Source organism: Neolamprologus brichardi, chromosome 5 (genome assembly GCF_056152115.1).
Source record: "Neolamprologus brichardi isolate AB-2024 chromosome 5, ASM5615211v1, whole genome shotgun sequence".
Classification (NCBI taxonomy): Eukaryota; Metazoa; Chordata; class Actinopteri; order Cichliformes; family Cichlidae; genus Neolamprologus; species Neolamprologus brichardi.
Window position 1 is genome coordinate 27,504,431 of NC_142108.1, and position 23,662 is coordinate 27,528,092.

Genomic DNA, 23,662 nt, shown 5'->3' on the forward strand with positions numbered 1-23,662 from the left:
AGTTTTTGGCAAACTGGACTTAATAGTTTTATGTGACAGATTCCAGTTAGTTTACTTTTACTTTGCTATCCTGTTTTATTTGTGGCTTTTGACATATGACATCCACATAAGGTTGATGCATTCTCACAGTAATACAAGCTTTTTTATTAATGAACACATTCAGACACATAAATCTCCAGTGTACAATGAAGTGATTATTTAAAAAAAGGTCAGCTGTGCCAGAAGTCTAAATCTAAATAATACCCACGGACCCAAAATCCCCTCATGGCTGTTCAGTGGATTATGTGGTTTGAAATGTGGACGACCAAAGTTCAAATCTAGTCAACAGTTATATAATAGAGTGAGCGCAACAACAGCTGCAGTGCCTGGATTGATAAAATAAATCATAGGGGTGGAGTAAACAGAATGCGAGAGATGAGTTGCTAATCTGCCCTGAAGCATTTCAAACTGCAGCCAAGGGGTGTGACAAGACATGAAGGAGATTGGAAACTTCTTCATGCTGAACCAGTGACCGTGAAACTTACTATTCTTGGATTACCTTTGCAGCCAAAAGAATATATTTATTTCAGCTTTATTACCAGTACTGTGTTCAATACAGCTAGCTAATTTCAAAATGGCAATCCTACATATGAAATAGATGGACATCCCAACAGCAAAAGTTGTATTTACAAATAGAGATATACATCAAATGTCCTACAGCAGCCATGCTAACAGAATATCATTTATTTTTTTATTTGGTCATGTTATGCATTGTCAAAAATTTTACATGTGCATTACATGCTATGACACACATTTCAGTGCAAGATGAAAGCCAAGGCATTGTGTCACTATATATTTATGCAAGCTCATGGTTCCAAAGTGAAGGCTTGGACACAAACTGTATATAAAAACATGACATGACAGCATTAAAAATGAGAAAAGCAAATAGAAGTGTGCACTTTCTGCATTTTTGCTCTTATTGTACTAGACTTTCACCCATATTCCAACAATGAAACAGAAATTTACAGCATATAAAAGATCATGTAGTGATTTGTTCATGGATGCACTATGTAGAGTTTATGGATGAAATGGGAAATGTTGCTCTGCTTCTGTGATTTTATGTCCTGTGGGTGTGTAGACACATTGCAGGTGAGTTACTTCACTGAACAACTTTCAGAGGTCTGATAAGCTGTTAATCAACAACTTGGAGTGACCGCTGTACCGCCATGGTGATGTCATTCACAAATAAGGACTTGCTCATCCCTTGCTGCAGGATAAATAGTTAAATATAAATGAGTGTTCTGCATCGGTCAATACACTCGTCTAACAGTAAGCGGTGCATTCAACTCAAACATTAACCTCATTTGCTTTAATGGCAAAGGTAAAAAATGATTTATCTTGACAACAAACATGTGCAAACAAAGTCCCCCCAAGTGATTTCTAAAACCTGAGCTGCGGGATTCCTCAGCTACATCACTCATGTCTCAGTCGTTTTTAAGCTGGCATTTTAATCCTTCAATCTTTCTAAATGGGATTCTCACAAATACCTGAGGGAGGTGTGGAGTCTAAGGTAAGATAATCGGAGGACACACCCAAACATGGCAGATCTTAGCACTCACCCGTTTCAGGAAGCTTTGTAAATCTTTGTCAGACCAAAGTTTGCAGAGAAACAGGGCTGACGCTTTGCTGGATTTAGGGAAGTATCTATGAGAGAGGGGAAGGAAGTGTTTAAACTGGATTGAAAGCATGAAATTCACATGTACTTGGCGTGTACATTTTACAAAAACAAATTCCAAAGAAATCATAGATATTCCCCACAGCTTGAATAAACCTGTTTGTTTATTTAAGTCATATACAAACCACCAACTTCTCTGCAGTCAAACAAAGAATCGTACATGTTTTTGCTGAGATCGTTCAGGGAGCTTATCAGCTTGTTGTTTAATAAGTTCTTGTTCATCTCGGGATTCTTCATAAACAGGCAGCTGGCAGCCTGGCAGGCCATGGCAAGAGTATCATCAGATTCATTCCCTCCCGTGGTGCCATTGCTGAGGATAACCAGCAGCTCTGGAAGCCCTTTACGACCTTTAATGATAAGATAAACAAAATCCACTGACTGTTTAACACAAACTAATTTGTAAAGCTGCAAAGGATTTTTCAGGATGATAAATTTCACGGTAAAGACTATTCTATTGTTTTAGGATGATAAAATTAAGAGTAAAATGCCTTTTGTTTAGATTTAGAATAAAGTACACAATAAAGGCAAATATAAAGATTTTGAATTAAAACCAATTCTTACTGATGGCACTGTGCAGGACAGGATTCTTTGTCAAGTTGGCTATTAAATCCACTGTGCTCCTCTGCAGGTTGACTTTTTTTGAATTCAAGAGGGGACTGATAACCTGAAGCCCATTCAGTTTCTGTACAATGGTTTGACCAATTGCCCTGGAGACCTGTGAATACAAGAGCCCATATCAGCCTCTGAACTCAGCAAATGACATGACAGCTGTAGATGCAACCAAAATTAAGTTTAAAAGACAAGTGAAAATTTTATCAGTGTTAGACAGCTATTTGTAACATATTTCTCCTTACGAGGCCTTCCTGTGCAGTGAGACTCTGCAATATTCCACAACAGGCTTCCCGTGTTTCTTCTCGCTGGCTAGAGCCAAGCAAAAACAGGTAACTCTCCAGGGTTTTGGAATGAAACAGCCAGCTTGCCCCAGCAGGTTGTGACTCTTCAATAACTGGGAAGTCAAAATGATACTGGACAAGAAAGAGAACAAGATCTTTATCTATCTCTGGCCTACTAAATTGTCCTCCATAAATGAGTTGAAAAAGCATTTTTTAATCTCTAAATGCAGGTGATTGTTTTTAAGTAGTGGAGACTCACAGTGTGCATAACAATTTTTGCAGGAACATGAAGTAAATATGGGCAATTCAGAAAAAAGGGATGGTATTGAATGCAATACGGCAGCGGTCCCCAACCCCCGGGCCTCGGACCGGTACCGGTCCCTGAGTTGTTTGGTACCGGGCCGCGAGAGTTAAGGCTCAGGTGTGAAATGTCTGGTTTTCAGGGTTTTTATCGTTTTTCAGCGTTATTTTGTTATCGTTTTTATCGTTAACTTGGTTTTCCTGGGTCTTTTCACATGTGTTATGAATAAATCTTCTTTTTTTCGGTACCGGTACTAGTTTTATTTTGTTGTATTTATCCGCGACACCTTAAAGGCCGGTCCGTGAAAATATTGTCGGGCATAAACCGGTCAGTGGCGCAAAAAAGGTTGGAGACCGCTGCAATACGGTGCTACACGTTGAAACCCATCCTGCGTGCTCTCCTTATTAATGTGCCTATTTGGATTTTTTTTTTTTTAAATGCAGAAAAAAAGCCATTTCATCACAGGGTCGAGTACACCACACAACAATTCATCCCTCCACCCCCAAAAATCATGTAGCAACTCTACAAAAAGTTTAATACAATTTTGTTTATTGTTAAAAGATTTATTTTAGAGGTCTGTTTGGGTTATAAGCCAACCGTGAAAGAGAGGTTTGGAGATGTACCAAGAGGACACGCCTTTACGAGATTTGAAGACTATTAAACAATTTCTCAGTCTCTGTTGTGACTATTGGATTAGTCATTTCCATGCATGTCTAAGAACTGTGGTTTTTTGCTTTTTGAGTAAACATTTTTTTAATAACTATTGAGATGGTGAGATGGAGATATAAACCATTTTCTAATTTAATAGAATCTGGTCAAATTAAATTTACTTGATCGGTATGCTAAGTGTATTTCTCTTATTGATTAATTATTTGAATAAATAAACCTTTGCTTTTAGTTCTATTCATAAAAAAAATATAAAAAATGTATGTTCTTTAAGTGCTAATATGCTTTTCAGGTGATGTGACTTTAAAAACTGACTGAAGATTCTGTCTCTTGGTTTATTATTATTATTTTTTTACAAGAACATGTCAGTTTTGTTTTGAATCAGCTCTAAAAGTTTTATCAAATGAGCAACAGACTGAAGTATAAGGTTACAATTATCACAGACATTTAGGAGCCAGATCGGAAAGTTTCCCACCGTCACTGTCAATTTCAAACACTGGAATTAATAATGACTTCTCTAATGTTGGCGCAAGTGATAAATCATTTGTCACCCTTCCAGCAGAGCGGAAAGGTAGGGACAACAGGTTCTGTCTAGACTGACAGGTACTTGTAGGTACTTTTTAAACTACTTCTGATAGTTCAAAAGTACTACTTAGGACTTTATCCATTCTAATATGTGCATTTGTCTTTCTCACCTCACGTTCTAGTGATTTGCTCCGAGTGCTGAAACAACCGATGGGATTGATATTGTCCTGGCTGTTGCTCCCGTATATGTTTTTACCCAAAGCATTGATCCTGATGAACAGCTCAGGAGCCTCGGCCTCCAGCTGGAATGTCAGATTGTGCAGGATGCACACGCAGTTTTCGACTGACTGATTTCAACAGGGGAAAACATAGAGACGATAACAGTCATACATAAGAGTTCATTGAGTTCACTGACATGAAACGTGCAATGTAAACTAATAAAAAATATGAATTCAAATGAATTTTTATTGACATAGCACCTAATCAAAACAGTTGCGTCAAGGCGCTTTATACTATAACCCTAAAATAATAAACATAGAATAATGGAGACAGATTTTCAATAATTATAATAATTACATCATGAGTTATTATGGAAAATTACTGCAAAACGACAGATGGTTCTTTAAGATCATTTGATTACATAACAAAACTTTGTGGCACTAAATGTGAAAGTCAGTTAGAGCAGGTAATTATGCAGAATTAAATAATAAGCACTTTTTGAGAACTTTCTAGGTTCTAAAAAGCACATGTACAAGCTGAGCACAGCAGTTACCCTGCTTTCTCTATAGCATGTTATGCAAAACTTACATATACAATGCTTTTCACACAACTTACCTCATCATCTTGTTTTCCTGTTTGCACACACGCTTTGATATAAGCGACCAAACAGTCGATCAGACTCCGACATTTTCTCATTGTCTGTCTGTAGCTTTGCTTAGAACAGCTGAGGTTTCTGTTGAAATTAAAACACAAGATACATGCTAATTAGACACCCCAGAGTAAGAAATACTGTTGGCAAACCCATCTACAAGCAAAGTATATAAATACTTTACTCAGTCATTGTATGTACTCCACTGTGTTTATCTGTCAGACTAAAGCAGTTACACAAGGCCTCACAGAAAAGGTATCAAGATTCCCTTGAAAGAAATCACATCTAAGAACAATCGAACCTTACCTTAAAAGTAAACAATGTTAATCCTGTACAGTCATTATTAAAACAGAAAACAAACAGCTGCAATGTAGAACAATACAGGAAGTCAGGCAGGTGCTTTAGATTGGAGTCGTGTTTTTAGCTGATACCCTATCATACTCTATGTTATTAGATTACAATGTATTACCAACAATTACAACAGACCTCTCAAGACAATCCTTCAAAAGCAGCAACCCCAATGAGCAACCCTGATAAAGAAGCTAGCTTACCTTAAAAAAACACTCATACATATTTTTTAAACACATGTTCAAATTGACTCAAACAGATTTTTGAGTTAATAAACTACCTTGTGTGCATCCATTATAACAATGGAACAACAATACTCAATAAGGCTGTAGTGTTTAAATAATGTTCAGTTGTTACTAAGGGGCCAAAGGTGTGCAAAGATGATATCCCAGCAACCCTCAGCAGCCAGAACTGTTCATGCAAGGCAGGCTGGATCTACGTTTTTATGTTGTTTACAGCAAATTCTGACACTACCATTTAAGTGTTGCAGTAGGGATCAAGACAGACCAGAAAACATTTTTTTCCAATGTTCTTTTATCCAACTTCAGTGAGTTTGTCCACACAGTAGCCTCAGTTTCTTATCCAACAGGAGTGGAACCTGGTGTGGACTTCTGCTGTTATAGCCCATGTGCTTTAACATTCGATGTACTACGGTGTTCTTCAGGCCATGGTTGTATCAAGTGGTTATTTGAGTTTCTGTTGCTTCATTAGCTGAAAGAAGCCAGGGCATTCGACTCTGTTCTGAGCCATCAAGAAGGCTCACTGGATATTTTCCCTTTCTTGGACCATTCTCTGTAAATCCTAGAGATGGTTGTGTGAGAAAATTCCAGTAGATCAACAGTTTATGAAATACTCAGACCGGCCCATCTGCCCACAACCATGCCACACTTGAAGTCATCTTTCCTCTTCATTCTGATGCTCAGTTAGAGCTTCAGCAGATCCTGTTAATTGTGTCTACAAACCTGAATGCACTTAGTCGCTACATGTAACTGGCAATGAATTCATTGGTGATGCTCTGCTAGAACATGATTCTTCTTACCTAAGACATCCTGTGGTGTGAAAAAAGATGTCAGCATCTTTACTGTTCCCATTGAGCTGGTTGGGACCTGTTGTGTAAGGAAGGATTACACGCTCCATTAAAACTGGCAGTGCACTCTTCAACAGCTCTGGCTTCAGATGGTCTACAGAAGACAGATTCCACAGAAGACCTGGAAAGATAAGGAAACATGACCGGTTAGATCAAAATGTCAATCAACAGACAAAAAAATGAAATTGGGCGGTTGTTACATTTACAAAATTCAAACTTGTAATGTGAACAAAATAATTTCATGTTTCTGTGGTGAACGTAATTAAATCATGTAGGATCTGCATGAAATCCAGCAACTTAATTTATTCTTGTTGAGATGACATGATACGATCTAGTAAGAGTGGTTAGTTGCCTGTATTCACAAAATTCACAAGATCACACAAGAATTCAAACCACAGGAAAATCACTAGGGTTAGAAGAGACAGACAACCATACACACACTACGTATATGCCTCAGCTATTTATTGCGGTTTAACCTGTAAAGGACAAAAATGTACAGAAGATTCTATATAAAGCCTTGTAATCATAGTTTCCCTATTTTTTTAAGTCTAGATTGACAGCTCGGTGGCACGGTGGTTAGCCCTGTTGCCTCGCAGCAAGAAGGTCTTGGGTTCAAATCTGCAATTTGGCCAAGTTTGCAGTGGGTTCTCTCTGGGTACTCTGGTTTCCTGCCACAGTTAAAGTCATGCATAAATTAGAGTTATGTTAATTGAAGTTTCTAAAATATCTGTGAACATGAGTGTAAATGGTTGTCTGTCTCTCTGTGATAGACTGGTGACCTGTCCAGTACTCTGACTCCCACCCTATCACATCTGGGATAGGCCCCAGCATCACTGCAACCCTGGTAAAGATAAGAGGAGTGCAAGTTATTATAAATCCATTAACATTTTATGTTAACCAGACTCTAGATTTTGTTACACTTTGTTGAACACTCCAAAAAAAAAAAAACTCTTTAAATGAACGTAAAATAATCATGGAAAGGATTTCCACATTAATAAATGGCTTTCTATCACGATTAAGCATTTTTGTTGCACTAACGTAATTTGCATGGGTTGGATCAACTCAATTAAATTAAGTTGGACTCAACTGTAGTAAAACAGTTGATTCATCCTTAATTAATCACGTTAGTCCAACTCAAGTACATCAAGTTGGAATAACAGAATTGCATAATGCTAAAATAAAGCAATTTAATTACGTGGAAATTCTTTCCATGATTTTTTTATGTTCATTCAAAGAGTTATTTTTTTGAGTGAAATAGTCAATTCAATTCAATTCAATTCAATTTTATTTATATAGCGCCAAATCACAACAAAACTCGCCTCAAGGCGCTTCATAGATACAGAGAAAAACCCAAGTCGTTCACTGCCTGTCGCAAAAATATAAAAGAATTCATGCTGATTTTATAGGTTTAGGTTTATATATGTATTTGGCTGTTTTCTCAACTGTTTTACTATTTTACGTGTTACTCAGATGCAATCATAGTGTTAACTGTTCCTTCTTCAACACATTTACAGAATCTTTGTTTAACTGCACCTAAATGAAAGCCGTTTGGGTAGTTTCCTCTGAAAAACAGTAAACATATATAATGTGCCAGAACTTGATGAGTATGTAAACACTGTTATGTGATACTACACACCAGTTGCTCCCTGTCAGACTTGTTTGGTTAGGTGTGTGTCCGTTTGTATAGAGGTGCATATTTCAGTGTGATAATATGTACCTGTCAGTTGTTTCTGTAGCTCTAAAGAGTTTGCATCTTTGAGCAGAGCAGCAGCCTGCGTGATGCCACCGCAGCGCTGTATCTCCTCTTTGTTTTTCTCGTTTTTGAAGGACAAGTTACGAAGAGCAGCTGAGACTGTAGAGGTGACTTGCAAACTGGGGCTGCGCAGCAGATTCACCAACGGAGGAATGCCATTAAGCTTTAAGACCTGTGGGAACACATGACTTCAGGATAAGTGCAGCTTGGAATCATTTTTTTATTAGAAAGAAAATGATTTTTGTTCAAGTGATCATTTAGTATTGAATCCATGTGAAGCTTAATATAAAATGATTGCATTATTAAAGAGCATGAAGTACATTTTTAACAATGGTATGACTTAGCAGCTACTCAGCATTTGCTGTAATTGGAAACTGCATTCACTGCTACTACAAATCCAATAAAGCGTCACTGAATAAATTATGACTGAAATCTGAAGGATTTTAAGTTTAACTGGTTTTGGTAATATGCCAGTTGCAATTTTTTAGAATATCAAATAAAAGATTATTTATATAGCACCGCATCACAAAAGTCAGCTGAAGGTGCTTTTTACTGTAACACAAGTGATTCATATTCAATGTATTTCCTTCACCTTTGTCATTTGCCATGTCTCATAAAAGCAATACTGATCCAGGTTACACTTGATAAGCATTCCAACACCACAGCAAGATAAGATAAAAACATATGAACATATTAAAACCATATTAAGAATGAGGTAAGCTACCTCCTCTTTAGCTTTGTCGTCAATGAAAGTGTTGTGCTGGATGCAGGAAGCTCCACAGTGCTGATACGTCTCCTCATCACTGGCTAGATAGTCCACAGCCTCCTTCATAGTAATATCAGCTTTATCAATTTTGGCATTTCCATTGGAGCTGTGAAAAAAATATTTAGATATTTGGTTTTTTATTAGCAATTTTGTTTAATCATAACATAAAATTTAAATGTGAAATTCAGGAAATGATAAATTGTATTTTCCGCCTCACCCAGAATCCATTTTGCTTTTGAATGCAGGCTCGGTAACGGTCGGCTTTGGGGATTTAACTGTGTCTATTCGACTGTATATGAACTGATTGTTTGCTTTAGTCAAACCGTTTGCAGCACACTGCGGTGGGGGTACCGTGGTCCTCGCTATAAACTGGCTGGTGGCTCTTTGTGACCTGCTGGCACCAGTCTTCATGGTTTGGATTCTCTTTGTTGGGCCCGAACGTGATGGCACAGTGCGCTGATGTAATGCCATATTGGGCTCGCTGCGGCTGCTGTTGCTCTGACCGACTCCCATAGGCCCAACAGGGGCATAGTGACTCTTATATTGATAGGCAGAAGATACTGTGTATCTGTTCGCACTGGATCCCTGGGAGATGTTGGCTTTTTGCTGGGTACTGTTTTTCTCATAGCTGAGCTGCAGAGCCACAAAAAAGATACATGTGTTTGCAATCAAATATATTACTGTGTCACAAAGACTTATTTTACCAGCACTGAGACTCGCATGGAGCAAATCAAACTGTGAAAGAGCGTTTTGGTTTGCAACCCTGTGGTGTAATGCCTGGCAAGCTGTTAAATAGATTTGTGTGGGAGGAGCCTCTGGAAGGATCTGAAAACATTTTTTGTGTCTTCACGTTTTCTATTCAAACCTTATATTTACAAAGATAGATAGCTACATCTATACATATACATAAAAGAAATAAAATAATAAAATAATGATAAATCAGTACTTCCCAAAAATAGCAATGCAGGTAAGATTTTAGAAGGTTTGGGTGTCGAGCAAAAATTACCCCACAGGACTTGTCTCTAAAAATATTCTGACTGTGGAATGATTCCAAAAATACACGTAAAAAAAAATAAGGAAACAAGATTAAACTTGGTGTGATTTTGAATCCAACCCTCAAAGGGTTAATGATTGACCATTGTTACACAATTTCGTTCTCAACAAGTCCCACAATGTGTCAGTGGAATATTTCATTCACCCACTATCTGATGGTTGATTTAAAAATTCCTTTATTTTTTAAAAATAGAAATTAATTTTTGATAATAGTGTCACTAATTAAACAACGAAAACAATAATAATAATACTAATAAAAGAAGATGCTATAATGTATGTGGTATTTTTTAAATGTAATACAGTCTAAAATAAGGCTCTAATATAAATAATGTCTTTTGGTAGTTTTTTGCCACAATTCCGAAAATGTCAGGAATCATTCCTAAATGCCACAAAATATTTGTGTTTACAAATAGTGAAAAAAAAAGATATTCATAATCTTACACTTCTAGAGTAGCCATTCTTAAGAAGCGTAATTCCATTTGTGCTCTGCGGTGATTTTGGAATTTCTTCAAACACAGAGTCATACGTAGGGCCTGAGGAGAAATGAAGACATTATTAAGCTGTAAAACAGTACAATAATCCCCTGATTTATGATCACTAATTTACAGCATTTGCCTTTAGCAAAAAAAGTTAAAAGTTAAACTTCTTTTTTTCTGTCGGCATATCTGATGTAGTGTTTATGCATAAATTTACCGTGCTGATAGAAAAAAGAAGGAAATGAAATAAAAGTTAGACAACACTTCAGCCTAGTAGAAAGCAGAGGCCTTAAGTGGGAGCATAAATATATCAGCGTCTGTAAGGGTTCTTGTCTTTAAACATGTAACGGTCACAGTGGAACTCTCATTTTATGAATCCATATATTAAATTCTGTGAGAAAGCAACACTACACATGTGACATCCACTAACTTTTGGTTTCTTCCTGAAAGAAAGCTTCACCGCGCTCTCTCTTTTAGCTCTATTACGCCTTTCCTCATAACACCCACATAACTGATTGCACTCTGTTTGTTAGTTAGGCTGCTGAACAAGTGTCCATTTGTTTACTGACCTTTATGTGCACACTCTGCAGACTGTGTTGTGCTGGACTTGCTTTCTGACATTACTCAAATTATTTCTGAAGTGCATCCTATTGTAGCTCTGTAAGGTCAGTTTTGCAGTATTTGCGCTTCATAACAGTCTTACGTTTGTCTTTAAGGCTATACAGGCTTCTATTGTCATTTCTATTGCACCGATACTCTGAATCCTCAGTTTGTGAATTGTATTTAGGTTATGTAGCGTCTCTTATAAAAATCCAATCTTTGTTAAATGTTATATTGTGAATAAATATTATTTCCTCCCCACACTTTTTATAGTAAATGATCATTTGTCATACTTCCTGTGGTATAGTAAAGCTGAGCAATGTCAAAAACATCATAATAACTTAATTAAATAATTTACACCTATCTTTCTTATTTCAAAATGTTTCTTATATTTTAAACACAGCAATGTGATTTGCTTGTGTTGTTTCTTTTTTTTTTGTTGTAGTAGTAGATATTAATTCAAAGTACACAGATCAGAGGTGACATTAATATTTCTTTGCAGTTTATGCTGCACATTCAGTTGCACAACCAGTACATTTTGTTAACAAAAAAGCCTAAATTATGGTTAAATGCCTTCTCAGTACTACTGGGGTGAAAACGGGATGAAAACAAGAATACTGAAGCCTTTAAGCAATTTATCAGTTATTAAAAAAAATTCTATCCTGATGCAAGGGGTCTCCTCTCCTGACCTGACGATGCACCCATGGAACACAAGGGCTCAATAATCAGATGAATAAGCATGAAAATGCAACAAATCAAATGCTATCTTAATTCAAAGCTGACGTTGAGCTGATGTCGAGTACTCTCCAGCACAATCAAACACTATGCATCAGGTAATCTTTCAGAAAAATATTAGAATCCAGAGATTTGGAGAACCAATAGCAAGGCATTCTAAGACTGATTCTCTTGTTAAAACCATAACAAAAAGTCATTTTTTCCTTTTGCTTTGATGCATTGTATTATTCAGCTCGAGCTACAGCTTCTCTGTAATTAAAAACAGAATATTATCAACAAAAACATCTACAAATGATTAGCATATTAATATGAAGTTTCGGTTTATGTTGACTTCATATTCGAACATAAAAAGTTGTGAATTTCGTCTTGAGGGACTAAGGAGAGATGGTTTTGTGTTCTGTATAGACCTTAAACGGCGAAACCCAAACGGGAGAAACACGTTTCTTGAATGGCTTTCTACGCGCTAGCCTTTGAGACCTGAAGAAGACGACAGGGTCAACGTTTTTAACTGCTTTCTTTCACTTTCAGGCTCACAATCTCCAAGATCTCCTCCTTGATACTCCTAAGCGTCCAAAGCTGTATCTGTGCTCTGGGTGTCGTGGCAGATCTTACTTGTTGGAGGCAAAGAAGTAGCTCCACTCCTGCTGCTGGTGCTGGACCTCGACTTTGTCCGCTTCATACTTTGAACTTGCTCCAGGACACGTTGCTGTGCGCTTCGGTTCCGGTTAACCGACGGCATCGCAAGTGACGTGTCGTCCACATTCCCGATGGAAATGACAGATTTTAACGGGTTTCCTTTCGACATTTTGCTAAATGTCCCGACGGCTCCGCGGGAGATAAGTGAAATTCGACAGCCGCCGAACGTGCAGTCTGAAGAAAGCGCACCTTGCCCTGCCCTGCGCAATAAACCGCGCCCATACGGACACAATAGGACGACAGGACTGCCGTAGCGTGACACTTTTACTTTTTTCTGTTGTTTTAACATATACGTATAAGAAACCGTCTGGCAAAGAACATAACATAGGCGCATTTAAAGTACTGGAAAATAATAACAGTGAAGCAGTCTATTTGTCATCAAATATTTCTACTTTATGTAACTTCGTTGTAGTTGCAGTTATGCTGTAAGTAATTATTCACCTAGAAATGAATGCCAGGTTTAGTTTTTGTTTAACCAAAACCTATGACAACGAGAGAAAATACTAGATTTAAAGCACACATTTCAGCAACATGAACTTGTATACATACACACACGCACTGTTTGAACTGAAAAGGTCAATAGGCACTCACTCAAAAGATATCTGCTTAAAAACAATCACAGGAGTAAAAACGGATTGAATAACTGAGTGATTAAAAGTTGTGTTGTTTGTGTTATGGAAACAAGACTTTTGTTGCCAACTAAAGTCAAGCAAATAAGGAGAAGGAAAACGAAGTGTTGAGTGAGGTCAACCCATGTTTAGACCTGTTCACACGCTCTTTTTCCTCCTCCTTGAGCACAGAGAAAGCCGGAAAAGGCTGCAATTTCTACAGCATGCTGCAAAAGAAATAAAAGTATTAAACAAAACAGTTGACTTTGTTGACTTATATTGTGTGCAATATGTCCCATAACAGGATAATATAACTTGACTAATAATAACGCACAAGAAAAAAGCACAACTGGTAAGGTGCTACTTACTTGTTTGCTAAAATTTACAATACAAGTTCCTTTTGCACAACAAAAGTCTGTAAATAGCCTTTTGAGACTATCATTTACATTACCAGTATCCTTTTTCCATTTTACAAACGCCAGGCTTTGTATACCTATATAATTTATGGAAGGTTATTAATTAGATTTTGGAAAGTGCAACAGAATAACTTCCAAACATGCAGTTTTAATCAAAGTTGCACAGGTGTACAACACCTTACATGTCAGCGCGTCTTAAACTTTTGCATATGCAGTTGTATATGCCATATTTGTGTTTCGACTTTGAAACTTCTACCTTGTGTGCAGTTAATGTATTATTCATATTTGCAGTGGGGGGGAGGGCATTTGAATGCACCACACCCATGTCTGAGCTTGTCTACTGTGCATGCTAAAGGTGTGAGCTGGCACCTAATCTATCATGTTAGGTTGTCGGCTTCTTATGTTCTCACTGGCTTTGTTGTTTTCACAGCCGTTGTCTGGTATATTTAATATTGTGAAGGCTGTTTTTTTTTTTTAAATCAATGACATACTTAGAGAAAGACCAGCTCTGTTACTGTACTGTACTTTGACTGCTCTCTAGTGGTGAATATGTGAATCTCAGGGAATACAAACTATAGTTTGAAATGTCAGACGCCATCTCCTGACGACTTGTCAGGTCTACATAGAGCCACAGCAGTTCATAAGCATGTGCATAAAGTCTTTATTATTGCTTTCATGATCATGCCCATCACAGTTTGAGAGTTGGAATGAACATCAAGTATCTGAAATTCTATAAATCATAATGAACTTAAGAACTGTTAAGTGCTTCTTCTTCACTGAGGTGAGAGTAAACGTTCCAACTCTTGAGTTACAACATGGTATTTTAGCAATGTAACATATTAAGCAATCTCCTAGCAAAACTATAGGGAAGTGGTTCACCAGGTTAATCAACAAAGTGCACTGCACACTAACTGGTGTATTGTTTTTATTGTCTATGGTATATTGTGCTTTGTAAAAATGTGACCAAAGGAGGTCAAAGTCAAGAGCAGAACATTTTCAGTATTTTCACTCTATACTTGAACATATGAGAGGAGAGTAGATTGTCTTTAAGATTAAGACACTATAACAGAGAGCATGACAAATGATACGTGCATACAGACTTGGTTCCTTTATCTACAGCAGCGGTCCCCAACCCCCGGGCCTCGGACCGGTACCGGTCCGTGAGTCGGTTGGTCCCGGGCCACGAGAGTTGAGGCTCAGGTGTGAAATGTATAGTTTTCAGGGTTTTTATCGTTTTTTATCGTTTACTCGGTTTTCCTTGGTCTTTTCACGTGTGTTATGAATAAATCTTCTTTTTTTCGGTACCGGTACTAGTTTTATTTTGTTGTATTTATCCGCGACACCTTAAAAGCCGGTTCGTGAAAATATTGTCGGGCATAAACCGGTCAGTGGCGCAAAAAAGGTTGGGGACCGCTGATCTACAGTACAAAGGATCCTGACAAGTGCTGTTGTAGAGGAAAAATATTACTGACTGAAATGTAAACCTCCTACATGTGGAGTGTCTGTGTCTTCTATTGCAATGGAAACCACAGAGCTACTTTCTTCATGTATTTAACACATTAAAGACACGGTCAAACTCAACCTGGAACCATAATCTCTGTGCAGTTAATTATTAAACTCAAAAAAGGGAAGCATTAAAATAAAAACAGAAAAAAATGGTCCCGGTGAATCTACTGGTGGGTGGAATGCAAATCGGACCTGAGGCTAAAAAACACAAATGGTCAGACTTAATGACCTTCAGCATAACAGCACAGAAGCATTACAGTACATTTGTATATTCTAGGTACATCAAGTGAAATGTAGGTGTAATAAAAGCCTACAGATCTCTATATAAAAGTATATAATGTCAATGCATGTGCCCTGCACTACTTTCAGAGAAGCATTTCAATTATGATTGATTCTGCAATATGAATATAAATCTCCAAATCTAAAATATTCAGGGGAGCAAAGCTCCTCACATGTTCACTATAAAAGTGACTTCAAAGTCGCCTTTTCCACTTTGACATTCTTGGCCTCTGCATTACTCCTCTGGCTCAAAGGCACCGGGCTCCTGAACCTCTGGGGGCCTTCCTGAGGGATTATGAAGTTGAGCTAGACAAAAGCCCTTAAGCTTCTCTTGCAGACTACCTATACCCAGCCTCATCTGGTCTTCAGCCCCCTGGAGTGATTTCAGCTCCATTGTGTAAAAGATGTACAACATGGAGGTGGTCAGCAGAATGGCAAAGCACAGCACAGCCAGCAGGTAGAAGGAGGTACGAGGGAAAGGCTGTTCTGCTCCCAGAGCTAAGTAGGGCACCGCGGCGATGACCAGCTCCAGGAACAGCAGAGCCAGCCCCATCACTCCAGTGCGTGCTGCTGTGTAGCGCATCCTCTCAGCACAGTGCAAGCCCACTTTGACTTCAGTGCGGGCCTCAGTCACAATGTCAACCAGTTCAGCCAGTTTCCCTAAGTCCGTGAAAGAGAGACAAGAGAAAGAGTGGAGCCTTTATACCAGTACAAAGCTGGACAGTAAAGCACTGCAGAAAGTGTTGAAGAGTCAAGCTCTATACTGGACAGGATTATTGTTACAACAGAACATTAAATATTCACTGTGCTCCATGTTATTTAACCCACTGTTCCTGGCACTATTTAACCATGGATGAAATTACAACATGTGGCCTGGAATAGTCCTTTTGGAAGAGCAGCCAGAAAACAAAACAAAACACCAGCATATACTTAAAGCTGGCAGTACAGCCTGGCTACAGAGCTTCACTAGGGCTGTTATTTCTTTTTCTTTCTTGTCTGACAGATTAAAATTACTCTGATAGGTAAAAGTGGAGGAATCAAAATGGGTTTTCCATTGAATAATTTATACCAAAGTAATTGTACAATCAATCACCTTTACACGAGACAACCTGCTGGCATGCAGTGTGCAGATACCTGTAGTAGAGTCCTTATTCTTCAATTTTCTGTCACTTCCTGTTTCAGCCGGAGTGTGCGGCTCCAGCCTCAGTTCAGCAGTGAGAGCTTCATGGTCGGAGTATGGGAAAGGATGGTTGGGAACGGAGCCTTTGGTAGTGCACATGGAATCACAATGGACCTCGGCTTTTGTAGAACCCTGGGAATAACAAGAGGGCAATCATGCTTTAGCAGTTACATGGCTTTATAAAAATCATCAGATGACATGCTGCTTTCACTCACCTTAAATAGTATGTAGTCGATTCGAATCCCCTTCTCAAAGGGTACAAGCTCCTTTTTACTAATAAAAGGGTTGTCTGCTATAAGAGTCATACCATTCTCACATCCCTGCAAGAAAAAAAAACTTGCTTAAATTCAGTTTACATAAAACCAAAGTGTAACAGAAAGCTGCTTCTACGTTTACAACCCTGGCATTTCTTGAATAATACCATTTTACTTTGCAGCTCAGACCTTAAGATATGAGACCACAATAACACAGTAGCAAAGCTACTTTTGAGCCAATCTGTCGTGTGCAGCTCTAAGAACCACAATGAATAGCCAAGACTTTATGGTCCAACTTCCTTTTGCATCAAATTAAATGTGGCAACTCTAAGACTGCCACTGTGCCTCGTATTTCAACTTGAAGTGATGTCAATTTAAATGCACTAAAATCTGCATGAATCTACATAAATAAAAACAGGCACTTGATTTCATTACTGCACTCACTGTTTGAATACAGATTAATACTTCTACATACATCAAATTTAGCTGTTTCTAAATAAGAGTCTTGCAGTCCAGTGTAAGCCCTCAGTAGTCTGTTCCCAAGGTCCTGAGGGTGCATGTTGAGGTCACCACCAACAATGACCACATCTGCACCAGCAGAGGTGTGGCTAAGAAGCACAGAAAAAAAAACCAAACATGTTAGTCATTGTATTCTACAAATGAGATAAATGTTACTTGTAATGTTACTTCAAACATTTTAGTAAATATGTAAACAAATATAAAGAAACAAGCAAAGGCACAGTACCGAATGAACTGCTGCAGCTCCCAGGCCTGAACCACTCTGTGAGGTAGATAAGAGTCCTTTTCTCTGGAGTACTCTGCATGCAGCTAAAATCAGTACACAAGGACAACAGCACATTGATCAATAATAGAAAATCATGTACAGGTAGGGCTGAAAACTGCTGTTATGAAACCTTACATGAGTGACATAGACATTTGCAGTCAGGCTGCCGAGGTTTAGGATAGCCATGCCAACAGCTTTACCACCAAACCAGTCTCCATGGTGAGCCTAATTAACAAGGAAAATAACAACTGTGAATAAACAGTGAAAACGAAGAGTGATATGAGGAGTACAGATCATTTTGGATAAAGCCAATGCAGGGGAAAAAAAGTTGACACTAATACTGTCGTGCTATCAGGGTTGTGCCAAAAAATTGAATTCTTTGTTAAATATACTTAACTACAATCCTAAAAAAAAACCCAGCTATTTTTAGTTTGGTATTTATCTCAAATTTGTTGCTCCTGGTTCTGCTGCATATTTTATTTATTTCTTAAAGTTGTGCATTCTCACATAGAGTAATAGCAAAAGAAAAACAACTAAAATTACCGCTAACAAAGAACCTATTTTCGAAGTATGTGAATACAGTAATTAAAATGAGCTACTCCCCTAATGTCTACTCAAAAAGTCTGTTCACACATTTATACATCAATGACAATTTCACAATATATTTAATACAGTTAAAGTCTTTTAGCATAAACAAGTAATTTTACTATTGATGACGCAGTGTTTTACTTTGGGGAATTTTAACGGTGCAACTCTTACAGGAGATTTTTTATTTGTTGATAAACACGAGTACAAGATACTGTTTTCTCCATCTCCATCGCTCCAGACTTACCATGTAAGGATAACCATTCAGTGAGTAGCGATAAAGAAATGTGTCACGGATTCTGTGTTTGGAGAAAATGGCCAGTCCACTGCCTATGACGCCACTGCAAAGGAAACATGTGACAAAAAGTTATAAATAATGACTCATATACTTGGTTTCCGTGTAGTTCAACAGTATCTTACTCTAAGTACAAATCGGTAGTATCTGCAACAGATGTGAGAACTTATCTATTAGAGTTGACATTTTTGTGAGCTACAGAGGGGATTAGAAAGGTAGAACCTTAGCTTAATCACAGTCTTGTTCTTTGGTATGGAGGTCAAGGAAGAATTAAGGAGAAAAAGTGAACCCTTGATAGTTTCAGTGAACTTCTCAAACACATCAATGTTACGCAAGCACATTTTACAGAGATAAAGACATTATGGCCTTTTGAAGATATGACCAATCATGACCTTTAATCTCAGACTGAGATGTTCAAGGTTAAAAATTAGAGAAACTATTTCACAGTGAGCTTTTGTGTGAGACGGCAGAAACATTACCTTCTGAAGTAATGAGAGTGAGGGTGACAAGAAGCAAGTTTCTTTTTCAAGAAGAGATAGTCTTTCTCACTCCACACCTGTAAAAACATTTGCATGTCACTCAGAAAGTTGAATACCACGCATTATTACGAGGATTTACCCATGTCTAATTTTAATTTATAACTTGGGGTCAAATTACTTTCATTGCACTGCAGCCTAGAATTTGTTAGGGACTTTTTGTAATTTTAAATCAGTCCAGATGAGACTGAAGTGTAGACTTTAACCATGGGAAGTTGAGGCGTGTTCCCTTTTTCATTCACAACAAATGAAGCAGATAAAAGATTTGGAATTGAGTCCAAGCATTGAAATTTAAATCTTGTATGTTTTCATTGGAACTCAAGAGTTTTTAATGCAAGTGAAGGAGGGTGAAACCAAAACAAACCAATGGGCGGGACAGCAAAACATACAGGTGTAGCAAAATCAACAATATATCATTTTAAAAAGAAAGAATACACTGGCCAGCTCAGCAGTACCAAAACAAGTCTTGAGGAGGCAGAGGTATCATTATCAAGGTCATGAATAGAAACTAGCTGCACAACGAGCTATTGTTGATTACACAAGATTAGAGAAAGACCAGATTAGACTTTGTCAGAAAACGTCTACAGGAGCCTGCATAGTTCTGGAAAAAAATCTTTGGACAGATGAACCCAAGATTAACTTGTGCCATGATGACTGCAAGTCAAAAGTATGGAGAAGGAAAGGAACAGCTCATGATCCAAAACATAGAATATCTTCTGTCAAACAAGGTGGAGGCAATTCTATAGCATATATGGCTGCCAGTGTTTGATAACGTGACTGCTAAAAGAATTAGCACTCTGAATTCTAAGGTTTATAGGGTTGTATTCTGCTCAGATTCAGACAAAAGCTGTTAAACTGATCACAAAGGATGCTGCAAAAGCTAACAAGAGTTTCTGAGGCAAAGAAATTAGATATTCTTCAACAGCCCAGTCAGTCCGAGGCGGTGCCTCTGAAAATGGGAGACTATGTATAAAAATAGGTGTAATTCCTGTACATCAATCACATACTGAATATTTTATTTTAAATCCATTGTGGCGGTGTACAGATAAGAAATTAAAAAACAAACACATTATGTACGACCTGCAGAGTCCCTGTTTTTATCAGAACAGTGAGTCTGCAATCAACTGTTTTGTAAGCTGGCTTCCACCTACCTCTTGCAGTAACACAATATCATGCTGTTCCTTACACAACATTTCACCAATCATGGCATAGCGCTGTGGACAGTGTTTGCTTAGATATCGGATCCCCCTGCAAAAATAAAGTGCGTGGAGCATGACTTATTTTTTAATGGGTGTATCACAGCAATGCATTAAGAATCTCCACAAACCACAGCCACTGACCAGCAGTTCAGAGAGAAGACTCGCACTCTGACAGAGTCCATGTTAGACATGTTGGCGTATCAGTGAAGCTTCAAATCAGGAATGTCGGCTCACGTGAGGTGACTAGGATGGATCCTAAAGTGTCACATAAAAACAGTTGTTAGATATTGCCTGAGCTTTACTGCCGATGTAGTTAGCTGAACATCTGGGTGTGCTAATACACCCTATAAATACACGGGCAATAAGGAAAAAAAAAATCTGGATAAGAAGGGGACGTGCACATATCCGAATATCACAGAAATAAAGGTTGAAGTGACAAAAATTAAAATTAATTTAAAAAAAACTGCTTGGTAAGCACAAAATGTGAAAACGCAGCACACTGCAGCCTGACTGGCAGCTGACACGTTCAGCAAAATTGTTACTGACAACAGTGTAAACAGTTTGAACAGTTCATGTGAAATGCTAAACTGGCTGTGTAATATTACATATTGATAAAATGTGCACGTGTTTTTGCAGCTGTGTATTATTTATTTTTTTATGTTGTAGATACATATTCATACACTATCATCCATCTGTAGGCTAAAGACAAATGTATAATATAGGGCAACACACATGATTAAAAGCTGACCTAGGCAGAACTTACTATGTCACATGTTAGGCAAATTTTGCAGATTTTTTTCTTGTTGGAGTACAACTTGCCTGCCGATTGCTGACATAGCTAGAGAGAAAAGGGGGAAGCAGCAATGCAGTGAAAGAATCAAAGGGTCAGAAGCATCATTGGTTTAGCCCACACAAAACATGATAGTAGAAGCTTATAAACTGCGTGGCCAAAAAAAGTCGCCACCTGGATATAACTAAGCAAATAGGTAAGAGCCTCCAATTGGACAATTACTGCATGGGCGATTAACTTTCAGCTGGCAACAAGTTATTAAACCCCAACTGGTGCAAGGAGTTGCTTCTTATTTCATAAACAACCATGTCGAAAGACATCTCGTGGTCGTGGAAAAGATGTTAGTGTGTTTGAGAAGGGTCAAATCATTTGCATGCATCAAGCAGAGTAAACGTCTAAGAAGATCGCAGAAACTACTAAAATTGGGTTAAGAACTGTCCAATGCATTATTAAAAAGTGGAAGGATAGTGGGAACCTATCATCTTCGAGGAAGAAATGTGGCCGGAAAAAAAATCCTGAATGATCGTAATCGGTGATCACTTAAACGTCTGGCGAATTCAAATGGAAGAAAAACAATAGTAGAACTCAGGGCTAGGTTTAATAGTGAAAGCAAGAGCATTTTCACACGCACTTCAATTTGCTAGGAAACATAAAGATTCTGAGTCTGGAGCAATGGAAGAAGGTCATGTGGTCTGATGAGTCCAGATTTACCCTGTTCCGGAGCGAGAGGCGTATCAGGGTAAGAAGAGAGGTAGATGAAGTGTAGCACTTATCATGCCTAGTGCCTACTGTACAAGCGTATGGGGGCAGTGCTATGATCTGGGGTTGCTGCAGTTGGTCAGGTCTAGGTTCAGCAAAAGTATGTGCTCCAAGAATGAGGTCAGCTGAGTACCTTACTATACTGAATGACCAGGTTATTCCATCAATGGGTTTTTTCTTCCCTGATGAAGCGGGCATATTCCAGGATGACAATGCAAGGATTCATCGGGCTCAAATTGCGAAAAAGTGGTTCTGGGAGCATGAGACATCATTTTGACAAAAGGATTCGCCACCACAGAATCCTGACCTTAACCCCACTGAGAATTAATGAAAAAAATAATGCAACACTGGATGGAAATAAATCTTTTGACATTGCAGAAGCTTATCAAAACAATGCCACAGGGTGCCTAATCAAAGCTAAAGGCGGTCCAACGAAATATTAGACTGTGTGACGTTTTTTTTGGTGGCATAAATAAAATATACAATGTCCTTGCTATTTAAAGACTAGCATTAGAAAAAAGGTTGAACAAAGAAGAGGGCAGGGGTTCTACACCAACCACAAAGCAGTAAACTCACAATAATTACTAATAATTAATCGTAGCCAGATAACAGCTTAAGTGTTTCCATTAAAACTCAAATGTGCCCAAATCATTCAAAGTCTGTTTAATGCAGAAACAGTGAAGAAATGCAGGTTGTTCTCGGTGTTATGGCAGGAAAAGCAGATAATATTCCCGGAACACTCAAGAAGATAACATTTTAGATACCTCGGTACTTCCACTGCTACACTAGGAATGCTTCATTAGTGGAAATTTGATACTATGTAGTATAAAAGTCAAAGTGTTAATCGCTGGTAGGTAGGCGTGGCTAACTAGTGAGCGTAAATAACGGCTAGTAAGCTCCAAATATCCGTTTAGCTAGTCTGTAGAAGTGAAGCTGGGTCTAGTTTCCGTTAACCTGTTGCCGGTTTTTATATTATGATTTATTAATTGGTTTAACTCACCTCGAGTCTGTTGACGTCAGCTGAAGTTAACTGGGCCGTTCATGCAGAGATGCGTCGTAAATGTGTACAAAACACTTCCTGCTGCCGTACTAGCTCACTATCACTGTTACCCTAAGTAATAATAATGAAGACGGCACATTGTCTGTCGGTCGGCATCTCACGAAGTGGACAGACTTTAACGGCATTCAACGTTTTACATTGCTGCGTGGGTTTCCTGTCTATGTAAAGTCAGAAGGAAATAAATAATGGTTATGACCTCCGGTTTTATTTTTTTTACCTCAAAATAAAACCAGAACATCAGTATTACTATGTTAGCGAGAGGAAATATCTCATTCGTATGTATTTAAAATAAAATAATTGCTGGTATAAATGCTTTGTTACACCGATTTCATTTTGAATATCCCAAAAGTTACATTTTGTAAAAGTACTTTTATTTTGGAAAACCTTGCTTGTTTCCGGACTTAGGCTTCCTTGGCCGCGCTCAATTGTGGGACGTGAAGTTCTTTAAGCCAAAAACCATGTAATCAGTTGAAAAGGCGCTCAGACTAAATTAAACCAGTAAAATGAATATATTTCAACCATTTAAAAACTGCTACAGCAAAAATGTGTAAGTATTATGACACAAACAAAAAATCTAAGGAGTAAATGCAATGGCACAGCTAGGGCTGTGCACCGAAATCTCATACCCCGATATAAGAATTCTATTGTCCGATAACGATATAAATCACAAAAATTTAACATTTCCTCTAAATTCTGTGAAAATCGCGCAGCTCGACTTGCGTGAAGTGTTGTGTTGGGCTCTTGAATAAAACTACCCGCTCAAGCGATAACGTGGAGCAACAACCATCTTTATTTTAGCTTACTCTCGTGCTAATCACATACCACCATTTCCTGACTAGATGGTAAGTACTGCCGCCTAGTGGCGCATGATGTACATCAATATAGATTACACCACATCCCCCTTACTGAAGTTAGGCTGGTACATTCTTT

At 38.1% G+C, this 23,662-nt stretch overlaps 2 protein-coding genes across 2 annotated transcripts; both read right to left on the bottom strand.

Moving 5' to 3' along the window:
• Window positions 1–716: 716 nt before the first annotated feature.
• pkp1b (plakophilin 1b) lies at window positions 717–12,815 on the bottom strand. The gene is made up of 13 exons (XM_006782835.3): window positions 12,398–12,815; window positions 10,416–10,507; window positions 9,139–9,554; window positions 8,880–9,027; window positions 8,120–8,327; window positions 6,355–6,523; window positions 4,934–5,051; window positions 4,270–4,446; window positions 2,569–2,739; window positions 2,276–2,429; window positions 1,875–2,061; window positions 1,599–1,683; window positions 717–1,246 (listed from the first exon to the last, which is right to left on the bottom strand). Exons 1-13 carry the CDS (start codon window positions 12,813–12,815, stop codon window positions 1,172–1,174), a joined length of 2,418 nt encoding a protein of 805 aa, XP_006782898.3. The 3' UTR covers window positions 717–1,171.
• Window positions 12,816–14,150: 1,335 nt separating this feature from the next.
• On the bottom strand, window positions 14,151–22,898 carry smpd2b (sphingomyelin phosphodiesterase 2b). Its single transcript, XM_006782834.3, has 11 exons — window positions 22,673–22,898; window positions 20,265–20,378; window positions 20,076–20,172; window positions 18,868–18,944; window positions 18,341–18,434; window positions 17,644–17,733; window positions 17,470–17,552; window positions 17,200–17,332; window positions 16,686–16,790; window positions 16,425–16,602; window positions 14,151–15,950 (listed from the first exon to the last, which is right to left on the bottom strand). The coding sequence occupies exons 2-11, from the start codon at window positions 20,312–20,314 to the stop codon at window positions 15,526–15,528; spliced, it is 1,332 nt and encodes a 443-aa protein (XP_006782897.2). The 5' UTR covers window positions 20,315–20,378; window positions 22,673–22,898; the 3' UTR covers window positions 14,151–15,525.
• Window positions 22,899–23,662: the final 764 nt, after the last annotated feature.